The sequence below is a fragment of the Anomaloglossus baeobatrachus genome, chromosome 5 (genome assembly GCF_048569485.1).
Source record: "Anomaloglossus baeobatrachus isolate aAnoBae1 chromosome 5, aAnoBae1.hap1, whole genome shotgun sequence".
Taxonomy (NCBI): Eukaryota; Metazoa; Chordata; class Amphibia; order Anura; family Aromobatidae; genus Anomaloglossus; species Anomaloglossus baeobatrachus.
Window position 1 is genome coordinate 526841058 of NC_134357.1, and position 14184 is coordinate 526855241.

Sequence of the window (14184 nt, forward strand, 5' to 3'; positions counted from 1 at the left end):
TGATGATGTCACATGGAGGGGAGGAGTCAGGGGGTCACATGATCAGCTCCTCAGTGTATGCAGGACTCTGCTGTGCTGGTTGTCATGGGGCTGGATGAGGGGAAGGTTATGTGTGGGCTCAGGAGGGGTTTACAGTGTGGATGTAGCAGAGCCGTGTGTGAACAACGTGTACAGAGCAGAGCCGTGTGTGTATGAGGTGTACGGAGCAGAGCCGTGTGTGTACGAGGTGTATGGAGCGGAGCCGCGTGTGTACGAGGTGTACGGAGTAGAGCCGTGTGTGTACGACGTGTACGGAGCAGAGCCGTGTGTGTACGAGGTGTACGGAGCAGAGCCGTGTGTGTACGAGGTGTACGGAGTGGAGCCGTGTGTGTGTACGACGTGTACGGAGCAGAGTCGTGTGTGTACAAGGTGTACGGAGCAGAGCCGTATGTATATGAGGTGTACGGAGCGGAGCAGTGTGTGTACGACGTGTACGGAACGGAGCCATGTGTGTACCAGATGTATGGAGCGGAGTCATGTGTGTACGAGGTGTACAAAGCAGAGCCGTGTGTGTACGATGTGTACGGAGCGGAGCCGTGTGTGTACAAAGTGTACAGAGCGGAACCATGTGTGTACGAGGTGTACAGAGCAGAGCCGTGTGTGTACGAGGTGTACAGAGCGGAGCCGTGTGTGTACGAGGTGTACGGAGCAGAGCCGTGTGTGTACGAGGTGTACGGAGCAGAGCCGTGTGTGTACAAGGTGTACGGAGCGGAGCCGTGTGTGTACGAGGTGTACGAAACGGAGCCGTGTGTGTACAAGGTGTACGAAACGGAGCCGTGTGTGTACAAGGTGTATGGAGCGTAGCCGTGTGTGTACAAGGTGTACGGAGCGGAGCCGTGTGTGTACAAGGTGTACGAAACGGAGCCGTGTGTGTACAAGGTGTATGGAGCGTAGCCGTGTTTGTACGAGGTGTACGGAGCAGAGCCGTGTGTGTACGAGGTGTACGGAGCAGAGCCGTGTGTGTACGAGGTGTACGGAGCAGAGCCGTGTGTGTACAATGTGTACGGAGGAGAGCTGTGTGTGTACGAGGTGTACGGAGCGTAGCTGTGTGTGTGCAATGTGTACGGAGGAGAGCCGTGTGTGTACGAGGTGTGCGGAGCGGAACTGCATGTGTACATGTATGGAACGGAACCAGATATGTACAGTGTCTGTACAGTGTGTGTGTAGCAGAGTCACCTATATATGACGTGTATGGAGCAGAGCCGCATCATAAAGAACCAGTGACGCCTAGTCGTGGGCTGACAGTGCCCCCGGGAGTACACTCATAAATAACATTTCACAGACATAAATACACAAATTAACCATTACGTTTTCAGGGGGGTTGCAGGGCACCGAACACCCTCCTACAGTCGAGGTACACACTTTCACTGGCGCTCTCATTGATCACAGCAGCTGTCCGGCCGCCATTATTACCTCACTCACAATCTCACTCCTGGACTTACAGCTTTGTACAGCTTCAAGACCTTCAGGAGTGTAACTCCAACATTTTAGAATCTTGTTAGGAAGGTTGGTAATACCATCATTAATATTTATAGTAGGCGCACATCTCTAATATTTACAGAATCACATAAGATATAAATGTAGCCCTAGTAGAGCCAATAAATCCCACACTGATTGTGCTGCACTGTAGCTTTGCTAGAGTGGCTCAAATCTACTTGTTTCACTTGCAGCTCCGTAATTATCTGTGCCCTTTGGAAACTGAATGATGTCTTTCTTCCATACTGTCTACAAAGTGCATCTCAAAATTTCCACCATCCAACCTCAAGTCTCCAAACCTCTGGGATTGCAGTATGAGAATCCATTGTACATTTTAAAATTGCACCCTTGTGAAAATGAAAGATTTGGGGTTAAAGCAAAATTATTGTGGCACAAACTTATTTTTTTTCATTTTCATGGCTTAATGTTATACAATTCTGTGAAGCACCTGTAGGTTCAAGGTGCTCACTATGCATCTAGATAAATTCTTTGAGGAGTGTCGCTTTTTGGGGTTTCCACTGTTTAGGCACATCAGCGGCTCTCCAAAGATGACATGATGTCCACTATCTATTCCAGACAATTTTGCATTCCAAAAGTCAAATAGCGCTTCTTCCCTTCTGAGCCTTGCCGTGCACCCAAACAATAGTTTTCCACCACATATTGGGTATTGGTGTACTCAGGAGAAATTGCACAACAAATGTTATGGTATATTTCCTACTCTTACTCTTGTGAAAATAAAAAAAATTGGGATTAAAACAACATGTTTGTGGAAAAAAATTAATTTTTTATTTTCGTGGCTAAACATTGTAAAATTGTGTGACGCACCTTGGGGTTCAAGGTGCTCACCACACATGTAGATAAATTCCTTCAGAGGTATAGTTTCCAAAATGGGTTAGGAGTTTCTGCTGTTTAGGCACATCAGGGACTCTCCAAACGTGACATGGCGTCTGCTATCTATTGCAGCCAGTTTTGCTCTTCAAGAGTCAAATGATGCTTCTTTCCTTCTGTGCCATGTGCCCAAACAGTAGTTTTCTACCACTTATGGGTTATCGGTGTACTCAGGAGAAATTGCACAACAAAGTATACTGTCCATTTTCTCCTGTTTCTCTTGTGTAAATGGAAAATTTAGTGCTAAAGCAACATTTTTTTTCCTCATTGCTTTAATTCCTGTGACGCACCTAAAGGGTTAATAAACTCGAATGTAGTTTTAAGCAGTTTGAGGGGTGCAGGTTTTAAAACGGTGTCACTTTTGGGTATTTTCTGTCACATAGGCCTTTCAAAGTCACATCAAATGTGATGTGGTCTTTAATAAAAATGGTTTTCTAAATTTTGTTGGAAAAATGAGAAATTACTGCTAACCTTTTAACCCTTCTAACCTCCTAACCCAAAAAATATATTGTTAATAAATTGTACATGTGTAAGGTAGACATGTGGAAAATGTTTTTTATTAACTAATTTGCATGACATAACTCTCTGGTTTAAGGGCATAAAAACTAAAAGTTTGAAAACTTCTACATTTTCAAAATTGTTGCCAAAATTCTGCCATTTTCACAAATAAACGTAAAAAAATTATGCCTAAACTTACCACTACCATGAACTACACTGTGTCACGAAAAAATAATCTTAGAATTACGGTTCTCTTTTTTTTTAAAAATCAGATACATTTTTATTGCATTTTAAAACTTTCATAAACATAACAAATTGTGAGGGTAGTCCTCACACATACCCCCTCCCTCCTCCCCCCCCCTCCCCCAACCCTCTTCCGGTCGACAGTCTCACCCCTCCACTCTCTACATCCTTCCTTATTCACATAATGACCTGCCCTCCTTATTTCTCAGCCACTGCGATCTTTCCTTTCCTACCTATAGTCTAAATATCCTATCTTTCAGTAGATCAAATGACGCTAATCCTGGAAAGTCCAGCCACTTGCTCCAGATCTTCTCATATTGAATTCTCCTTCCCCTTTTAATATAAACATTTTTCTCCATATAAATAATATAATTCACTTTTTCAACAAATTCCTTACGTGTCGGTGCTTTTTCAGAGAGCCAATACAAGGCAATTGGTTTCCTTGCTGCATACAACAATCGTGCCACTGCCAGTTTCTCTTGTTCATCCACCCCCACTTCATCCACATACCCCAGCACACACACCAGCAGGTTTCTGGGTAGGTCCACTTGCATCACTGATTGAATTAAATTTAACACTGTGATCCAGAACCCTTGTAAACACGGGCATTCCCACAACATGTGCATGATCCCTGCTTCTTCCACAGTACATTTTGGACACTTGGAATCTGTTCTCACTCCCACTTTCTTCATCCACACGGGTGTTCTATATACCCTGTATATAACATATAATTGCGATAACCGTTTTGCCTCGCTCAGAGATATTTTGATGACATATTGCAAAATAGACTCCCATTTCTCCTCCCCAATTTCTCCCAAATCTTCCACCCACCTTGCATATGCCCCAATTTGTTGCCTCCCAACCGACATGGACAGAAGTCCCCCGTAGACCATCGATATACATCCTGCCGTCCCTCTCTGCGTCCCTAATATATTAATTACACTATCTGATTGTATAACAATTGGTGTTATTCTGTTCTCCGATTCAAATGCGTGACGTAGCTGCAGGTATTTATAAAACATACTATGTCCCAGTGGGAAGTCTTTTAGCAGTACTTCAAAAGTCTTAAATATGTTTCCATCCATCACTTGGGAGAGGTACCAGATACCAATTCTCCTCCATTGCCCAAATTCTTTAAGGGATAAAAATTCCGGAATGTTGGGGTTGTTCCACATGGGGGTATATCTAGTGAACCCGGTTACCTGTCTCATCTGTTTGATCTTACCCCATACTTTATCTATCAACTGTATAGTAGGATATAATGCAGAGTGTGGACGAAACTTTCCCGCCTCCAGACTTGCCAGAAGAGGACCTTTTACGATCACATACTGTAATATTTTCCCCGCCGAGGTCTCCAAACCTGTCACACCCCACCCCACCATGTGTTGGATCTAGGCAGCTAAGTAATAGCACCAAGGATTAGGTAGAGCCAGTCCCACTTCGTCTTTTGGTCTCTGTAAATATTCTAACCTCATCCGTGGGCGCTTCCTTCCCCAGATTAAGCCTCGGAAAATAGAATTTATTTTATAAAACCTATTCTGTGGTAGCCATACCGGGGCGTTATGGAGCACATAGAGCAGTTGGGGCATTAGTATCATTTTAGCTAAGTTGACTCTCCCCTCCACCGAAAGGTACAGTTTGGACCAGGCCAGAATCTTTTGTTTGAACTTAAGTAGAAGGGGGGTGAGATTAAGACGTTCATAGTCAGACAGTTTATTGTATATCATAATTCCCAGATATTTAAACTCTGACACCACCTGAACCAGAGCACAAGTCACCACTACATTGGAAGGCGTTTCATCTAGTGGCATCAAAACCGATTTGTCCCAATTTATCATGAGCCCTGATATCCTTCCAAAGTTAGATATGACCCTCATTACCGCCTCCAAGGAACTCCCTGCATCTGCCAGAAACAATAATAAATCGTCCGCATCTAAGGCCACTTTCTCCTCCACACTCCCATATCGGTAGCCCACTACACCAGGATCCCGCCGCATCACCGCCGCCAGTGGTTCGATAGCAAACAACAGGGGGGACAGTGGGCACCCCTGCCTTGTGCCCCTATAGAGAGAAAATCTATCTGACATGCTGCCATTTGCCCTAATTCTTGCCGTAGGAGCAGAGTACAATAGCTGCACCCACCTAATATACACTTCCCCAAACCCCATTGATTGCATCGTAGCCCATAGGTACCCCCACTCTACGCTGTCAAAGGCTTTGGCCGCGTCTAGGAAGAGAATAACCCGCCTCCCCTTATTTTCCGCCGGTATCTGCATATTCAGGTACAGTCTCCTAAGGTTAGTTGCCGTGGATTTGTTGGGCATAAACCCTGCTTGATCTGGGTGTATTAGGGATGTAATGACTTTGGTGAGCCTATTTGCAAGCATCTTAGCCAGGAGCTTTACATCTACCATCAATAGTGAAATCGGTCTGTAAGAGGCTGGCAAACCCGGGTCTTTGCCTTCTTTAGGGAGTACCACAATTATTGCCTCCTGCATAGACGGCATAAGCTCTCCTCTTTCCAGACATGAATTATATACCTTAAGCAGCACCGGCAGTAAAACCTCCCTATGTTGCTTATATACTTCAGTCGGAAACCCATCTACCCCCGGTGCCTTATCATTCGCCATATCACTCAGAGCTAGCTCTAACTCCTCTAAGTCAAATGGCTCATCTAGTAACTCTCTAGATTCCCTTGAGAGGAATGGCACCTGAGCTCTGCCTAGAAATTCATCCACCTCCCCCGCCTCCGGGTGCACCTTGACTGAGTATAGATCAGACTAGAATGTTTCTAGTACTTTTAGGATCCCCGAGGTGTCCGTGACAACTGCCCCATCTACTGACTGTAACCGTGCAATATATGTCGATTCCCTCTGTGCCGCAGCTATCACTGATAATAGGTGACCCGCCCGTTCTCCATTCTCAAAGGACTGCATGGTTTGGAACATTTTCTTTCTCTCCGCTGCCTGTATGGTCAATCTATTAACCATCTTTTGACCTGCCTTCATCCTAGCTTTTGCCGCCGGCATGGGGTCTGATATTAAAGTATCTTCCGCCTCCCCCAATTCCTGAAACGCAAGCCGATTCTGCCTTCTTGCCTCCGACTTTACCTTAGATATACCCCTTATATACAATCCCCTCAAGTACGCCTTCATTGCCTCCCAAACCATTCCAATAGATGCTGATCCTTCATTGAACCTAAGGTATTCCCTTAAACTATCACTAATACCCCCCCTTCTTCCACTAATTGTAACCAAAAGGGATTTAATTTCCATAAGGGTCTATTTTGGTTTTGTTGTTCCCCCAGGTCTATTTCTACACCCAGGGGCGAATGATCTGATACCGTCCTGGGGAAGTATTTAGTACCCACTACCAAACCTTGCATTGCTTCATTGCCCAAGGCCAGATCAATGCTCGACAGGGATGAGAACGTAGCCGAATAACAGGAGTATTGATACACTTCTGGATGGCGAGTCCTCCACAGGACAATCAGCGCCGTTTCTTTAAGTAAATTACCAAATGGTGTACAGTTACCCCCCATTTTTCGTACCTCATGTCTCCCTTTGTCCCAATGTGAATTCGGAATATTATTAAAATCTCCCATTATCATAAAGGGAACCCCCGGAAAGTCTGCCAATAAATTTATCAGACTGTGAAGTAGTTTGCTGCAATATGGCGGAGGTATGTATAGGGATATAATTACTACGGCTCTTGTCCCCAGCCTATAGGAAAGACATACATACCGCCCATCTTTATCCACGATGACCTTTAGAAATTCAAACCGTGCGCCTGAGTTGGCTAGTATACTGGCCCCTGTGGAGTATGCAGAATATGATATGTAGAATGATACCCCACCCTGAGCCACCTTCTATCCAGTAGATGCAGCTTCTCCGGTGTCATGTGTGTTTCCTGCTAGCAAATTAGGTCAGGTTTTTCTGTGCGTAAAAATTGAAATACTGCTTGCCTTTTGATGCTAGAGGCTAAGCCCCTAACATTCCAACTTATTAGCTTAATGCGTCCCGCCATATGATTAATTGACAAATTCTCGTTCTCCCAGAGCTCCTTAATAGGCCAAATGAGACTGTCGACCGGCCCACCCTCCGCCTACCCCCCAATATAAACACCCCCCACAACAATAAACATAGTAACACATCGTTGCCACCAGTCCCCTTTGTATCAGGGATGGAGGACATATGTTTGCCTTGGCAAGTCTGCCAGATACCGTGTCCATCTTTTGTCGTGTTTCCTCTTTTACGATGGACAGGGCCCTATCAACCATCAATAACACCAGAACCAGGACCTCCAGAAGGAGGGGCGGACCCCGCCTGTTTGTCGTGCACGGTATCCGGCTGTCCATCTGATCAGTATTGCAGTCCTGCCATATTCTCGCAATGCCCCTTTTTTTAATATTAAGGGGGAAGAACGAAAGCAAGTTACGGGAAAGAAGGGAAAAAAAAAAAGGGAGAAAGAAAGGGGGAGGGAAAGTGGGTAAAACAAAGAAGAGAAAGAGAAAAGTAGTATAAGAAGAAGACAGAGGGTGGAATAAGAGGAGCGAGAGGGGAGAAAAACAAAAACAAAAAAAAAGAGGGGGGGAGAATAAAAATTAATTCAGTATTTATGCATTGCGAGTCCAGTATGAGTTGGAAAGTCCCTTTCCATAGCCAGGATTCCATTTCCTCCCATCCTCAGTGGTGTTTGCAGACCCCTTTCCTCTAGAGTCCATTAAATGTAGATTTAAATTTAGATTGCCGAGGTAAACAAAAAAAAAAAAATGTTTTTTAAAATTTTCAAACAGGAACTCCTCCCCGGCAACCATAGCATAGTATTTTTCCTCTACACCACTGCATGCGATGAGAGGTAGGGTGTCCCCAAAAGTCAGTCTCCAGCTTCCCCTTCACCACCCTCCCGCCGCAAGCGTTGTTCATTGCTATCCAGCCATCTTAGCGCTTCCTTAGTATAAAAGGAAAAGTGCACTATTCCTCCAGCTACCACTCTGAGTTTCGCCGGGTACATCATGGAGTATACCAGGTTCAGTTGTCTCAGCCATCTCTTGATGTCAATGAACTTGGCTCTTTGCTTTTGCACTTCTATGGAGTAATCTGGAAAAATGGATATCTTGGAGCCATTGATGATCAGGTCCGGGTGTCCTCTGGCATACTTCAGGATATTATCCCTGTCTCTGTAGTGCAGTATTTTGGCCAGGACAGGTCGCATGGGTGTCCAGGAGGCAGGGGGCGGGTGGCAACCCTATGGGCTCTTTCCACCGCATATAGAGGGGTGAAATGCTCAGATCCAATTTTACTTTTCAGCCATTCCTCAAAAAATTCAGTTGGGGATGTACCTTCCACTTTCTCTGGAATGCCAATTATTCTCAGGTTGTTACGCCTTGTTCTATTTTCAAGGTCATCCGCTTTTGCTAGGAGTGCTGCTATTTGCTGTGCTGCACGCTGCCCGTCTCTGTCAGATTCTGCCATGCGGTCCTCCATGATACTGACTCTCTGCTCAACTTCTCCTGTTCTCTCTTTCACTTCATGAAGCTTGTGCCGCATGGATGCCATGTCTTCTCTCAGGCTCCCCAGCTGCTGGGTCACCTCAGTAATAGATGCTCTGCATAGCATTACTGCTGTGAGGATGTCTCTCAGTGTGGGCTCTTCAGGGATATTCTGTGGGCCTGCCAGCTCTCCTAGCTGTGCTGCCTGAGATCTGGGATTTGTCTCTGCCTTGCAGGCCTGAGCTCCCTCGTTACTCTCACCCCTCCCTCCTCCTGCACTCAGCACCATGCTGTCTGCAAGTCCCATATTCATCTGCAGCTCACCTCTCACTGTCTCTCTGTGATGGGCACCGCTCTCCTGCCTGGCAAAACGCTCCAGCCGTGTTGCAGCCTGTCTTCTGATCTCCTCAGCGTCTGCACCATTATCTTTTTTTCTGCTCCATGCTGCCCACGGCACTATCTTGATTCTGCTCCTCCACTTCTCCCACCTGCTTTTTCGGCCCCCTTTTTGTCATATCCGTGCCAGTAAGCAATGCAATCAGGTCAGGGGGGGGGACAGAGGGTCGTCCAGCTGCAGCCTGTGACTTCAGGGAATGTGTTTTTTGGGTTTCTTCCCTAGGGATTTTCTAGATGCTTGGCAGGAGCTACAGGATCTGCTTCCACTCACATACTGAGCTAGGCCACACCCTTTCATTACGGTTCTCTTTAAACGGTTCTCTTTATCCTACTGTTCAAATTTTGACATCATGAGACCAAGATGACACCTAACAATTGATGAATAATAACTCACCATTGTGAAGCTTCAGTCAAGATGTTCTCAGATGGAAGCGGCCGCTGAGCTTAGAGTGTCATCAACAGGTTGCAACAGAGATACAGAGAGACTGTATGAGTTACAGAAAGGCATAAAGGTGGACGTCTATGGACATCCCACACTGATGACTGTTTCATTGTGAACAATGTCCTTCGAAACCGGATGATGTCTGTTACAAGGAGATATTTTCAGGTATCGTTGACGGTCATCGTGGTGTTAGGATCTCTGGAAACTACAGAATCTGGCACTCTGCCTAACTTCTCTAATGTCTGCAATCAGCGCAGGGAGACTCGAGCATTGATCCACAGACTTGTGGTTTATAATCAGGCTATCAAGAGTTAATCTCTGCTGGGCTGCTTGTAAATCTCCTTTGATCACATGCTGTGGTGAAGCCAGATACATTCGCTCTTCTCCTTTATATGCTGGCTGGACTATTCCATTAATGCCAGCCAGCTATAGTGTAATTAAAACTGGTCTGGTGAGGTTTTCTGTTCCAGACTTACTATTGTTTGTTGTGTATTATTGCCGTGAACGGTTGTGATGTTAACCCTTGTTGTTTTCTGTTGCTGCCTTCCTGCTCTTGCTTTTCTCCTTAGTCTCTTACGGTTTCTTCCTGTGAGTTTCCAGTGTGTCTGAGTTTTGGTTTCCATCTGTCTTATTCTGTTTTGCCATCATACTTTTGCCCCTTCCTTCCCTGGAGATAGGGGGAGGTAACAGATTAAATCTGTCAGGAAAATAGCTAGACGCAGGCATCTCCATGATTATGGGTAACCCTGAGATTAGGGATAGCCTAGGGTCCCCTAGCATGAGGGACAGCATAGGAGTCTCCTTTCCCTTGCTATCCTGCAGTCACATTGTGACAATGCCACACAACTCCAGGAACATTTAAGGGCGGTGAGAGGCACCCAAGTGTCATGTTAGACCATTCAAAACAGTTTACATAAGTATGATCTGTTTGCTAGATGACCTAAAAGGGTACCTGACCACACTACCAGGCAAAGGCATCATCGTCTTGATGGACAAGGGACCAGTAGCCCTCAGTACTCTTCACTGATGAAAGTTAACTAACACTGAGCAGTAATGATGGCCACCAATGATGTTGGAGACATCAAGGAGAGCGCTATTCATAAGCCACTGTTGTCACTAGACAAGCCTTTGTTGGTGGAGGTGTTACAGTGTGTGCAGGTGTGTCTAGTTAATAAAGAACTTCCTTACAGATTGTGAATGGTACAGTGATAAACCCCTAATGCTTGAATAACACCATTAGTCCACTTGTGCCTCGGCATGAACAACACAGGCCTAATTTTATCTTCATGGATGACAATGCTCTAGAACATCGAGGTTGTAAAATTAGGAAAAAGCTGCTGGAGATTGGGTTACGTCAAATGGAGTGGCCTGCACTTTCTCCAGACCTTAGTCGGTTAAAAAAAAAAACTAATGGATGAGATGAGTCACCCTGTAGAGGCTAGTAATTCTGTACCTCAGTGAACTGAGGGCCGCACTTCAAGAAGAGTGGGATGCCAAGCCTCAGTAGACAATAACTTGACTTGTGAACAGCATGAGATGTCATTGTCAAGCTGTAATTGATGCTAAAGGCCACATGACAAGTTGTTGAAGAATTGACTGTTGGTTTTTTTTTGGGGGGTGGGGGGGTTATGCCCACCACTGTGTTGTTGGCTGTTTCTATAAATTGTTTAAGAACAGTAAACCACCATTGCATGCTTCTATTTAAAAGCCCTACTTTTATAATAATATATCACTGTAGCATGAATTTTTTACATTTTCCACACATTTCACCAAAAGCCAAATACCCTTTTTCTGAGCTATGTTCATGGTTCATACTTTGATGCTGATTAATTTTCAATAATAAATAGGTTTTTGTAATTGTATATATGCTTTAATAATCAGTGCTCTTAGCATTTGGTCAAAAAAATTGTTCATATTTTGTACTATGTTTACTACGCTGTGTGAGTTTTCTCATGTCTAACAAGATTTCTTTTCTGACTAAAACATTTCCCACAATTTGAGCATGAAAACGGCTTCTCCCCTGTGTGAATTATCTGATGTCTAACAAGATCTGATTTCAGTATAAAACATTTACCACAATTTGAGCATGAAAATGGTTTCTCCCCTGTGTGACTTCTCTGATGTGCAAATAAGCCTGATTTATGTTTAAAAAGTGTACCACATTCTGAACATGGAAATCGCTTCTCCCCTGTGTGAATTATCTGATGTGTAACAAGACTTGCTTTCCATTTAAAAGATTTCCCACATTCTGAACATGAATATGGCTTCTCACTTATGTGAATTCTTTGATGTTTAACAAGATATGATTTCTGTGTAAAACATTTCCCACACTCAGAACATGAAAATGGCTTCTCCTCTGTGTGAGTTCTCTGATGAGTAACAAGATGTGTTTTCTGATTAAAACATTTCCCACATTCAGAACATGAATATGGTTTCTCCCCTGTGTGAATTCTCTGATGAGTAACCAGATTTGTTTTCCGAATAAAACATTTCCCGCATTCGGAACATGAAAATGGCTTCTCCCCTTTCTGACTTTTCTCAAGTGTAATGAGATGTGCGTTTTCGATACGATACGTCCCATATTCTGAAATTGAAAATGGTTCCTCCATTGTGTGAGCTATATCAGGTTGTACAGTACTTCTGTTTGGAATAATTGTCTTCAAGGAAGGAGAATAGACTTGTTGAAGAGGATCAGATGACAGATTTTTTCTGTCTAGGGCTTGAGATGTATCTGGGATAGTGGCATGTTCTTCAAATGTATCTGGTGGAATGTCGTGACCATCTGCTGAAAAATTTGAAAATAGCACATATCCCTCTGAGCTCCTGGTACAGTCATCTGCCGAGAATAAAACAGACTTGATTACATATCAATATCACTGTCTGCAAATTTCATTTATTTCAAACTGTATTTTATATGTCCATACAAATTGTATTACAATTGAATTATTAAGGCCTCATTTAGACATGTATTCTTTTTACCTACAACAAAAACCGACCGAGTTTCGTTAGGGTTTTTGATCAGAGCTTAAGCAGAGTCTTTGAAGTGTGGTCAAGTGTTATCAGTTTTTCTTTAAAAAAAAAAGTTTCTCCATGAAAAATGACAGGACTCGGATCGCATCTGAGTGCTTTCCATTTTTTTCCAGACCCATAGACTTGCATTACCGATGTTGATCCAACACTCAAATCAGTATTACACACGTTTCCATGATTTCCGCAAAAAAATCAGATATGTGAACAACCCCATAAAATATCACAGGTACAAGTACTATTCGTGAAAAACATGAATAGCGCAATTACTTGAAACACTGATTGAATGAGGCCTAAGACAAGTAGACAACAAAGCAGGGACTAAAGGGTGCTTTACATGCTGCAATATCGGTAACGATATTTCGTCGGGGTCACGTTGTTAGTGATGCACATCCGGCGCCGTTACCGACATCGCAGCGTGTGACACCAAGGAGCGACGATCAACAAGCACAAAAACGTGAAAAATCGTTGCTCGTTGACACGTCGCTCCTTTCCTTAATATCGTTGCTGCTGCAGGTACGATGTTGTTCATCGTCTCTGCGGCAGCACACATCGCTATGTGTGACACCGCAGGAATGACGAACATCTCCTTAACTGCGTCCACCGGCAATGAGAAAGGAAAGAGGTGGGCGGCATGTTCCAGACGCTCATCTCCGCCCCTCCTATGCTATTGGACAGCTGCCGTGTGACGTCGCTGTGATGCCGCACGAACTGCCCCCTTAGAAAGGAGGCGGATCGCCGGCCAGAGCAACATCGCAGGGCAGGTAAGTACGTGTGACGGGTGTTAGCGATGTTGTGCGCCACGGGCAATGATTTGCCCTTGTCGCACAACCGACGGGGGCGGGTACGCTCGCTAGCGATATCGGTACCGATATCGCAGCATGTAAAGTACCCTTAAGACTATGATGTTAGGCCACCAGGTTTAGATCTTTTAATTTTTCACTTCTCCATTTAAGCTGTCTACTCCATAGGTTCGACTTTCACTGTGTCCATCTCCAATTGTTTCCAGTTTTCCTCTCTATTGTCTGGTTTGCATCAACTCATTTCAGGATAATGTAATTTTGAGTTCAGTAGAGACTAATGAAATGGCCTGTAAGTCAGTACTAATACAAGTGGAGTCCATCTCATACCTTCCGTGACAGTTTCATGGAGTCTCGCACAGAGCATGATACATTGAAGCAGCAGTATGGTTGTGTATAAATCAACCATGTCTTCAATTTTTTTATTTGCTTTAAAGGGAACCTGTCAGGTGCAATATTCACCCAGAACCATGAGCAGTTCTCGTACATATTGCTAATCCCTGCCTAGCAGTCTCAGCCTATCGTAGCATACATAAAGAGATCTTTAAAAAAAAGTATTTCTAAAGATCTCATATGATATCCTAATGAGGCATCCCTTAGCATGTAGGGATGGTCGCGCTCACCTCTCTGCTGCCATTGCGTCTGACTCCAGGATTTCGGCTCAGCGTACATGCACGCTTATGAGCATTATGAAGCCAGATGTACGAGTCCTGGTTTCAAACTTGTGTAGTGCGCATGACCGAAAGTCCAGGATTATGTGGATTGAGACGAAATCCAGGAGTCGGATATGATGGCAAAAGACGTGAGCGCAACCATCCTCTGATGCTGCGCATTCATTAGCATGGTAGCACGCCCCAAGAAGCATGCTTACATGCTAAGGGAGC

The 14184-nt window shown here is 44.5% G+C and overlaps 1 protein-coding gene across 1 annotated transcript in view; it reads right to left on the bottom strand.

Annotated features, from left to right (window-relative positions):
* Window positions 1-11344: 11344 nt before the first annotated feature.
* Window positions 11345-14184, bottom strand: part of LOC142312901 (uncharacterized) — a 266818-nt gene continuing 263978 nt past the window's right edge. The window contains 1 exon segment of the mRNA XM_075351888.1: window positions 11345-12309. Within this exon segment, the coding sequence (XP_075208003.1) occupies window positions 11405-12309 (905 nt within the window). The 3' untranslated portion in view covers window positions 11345-11404.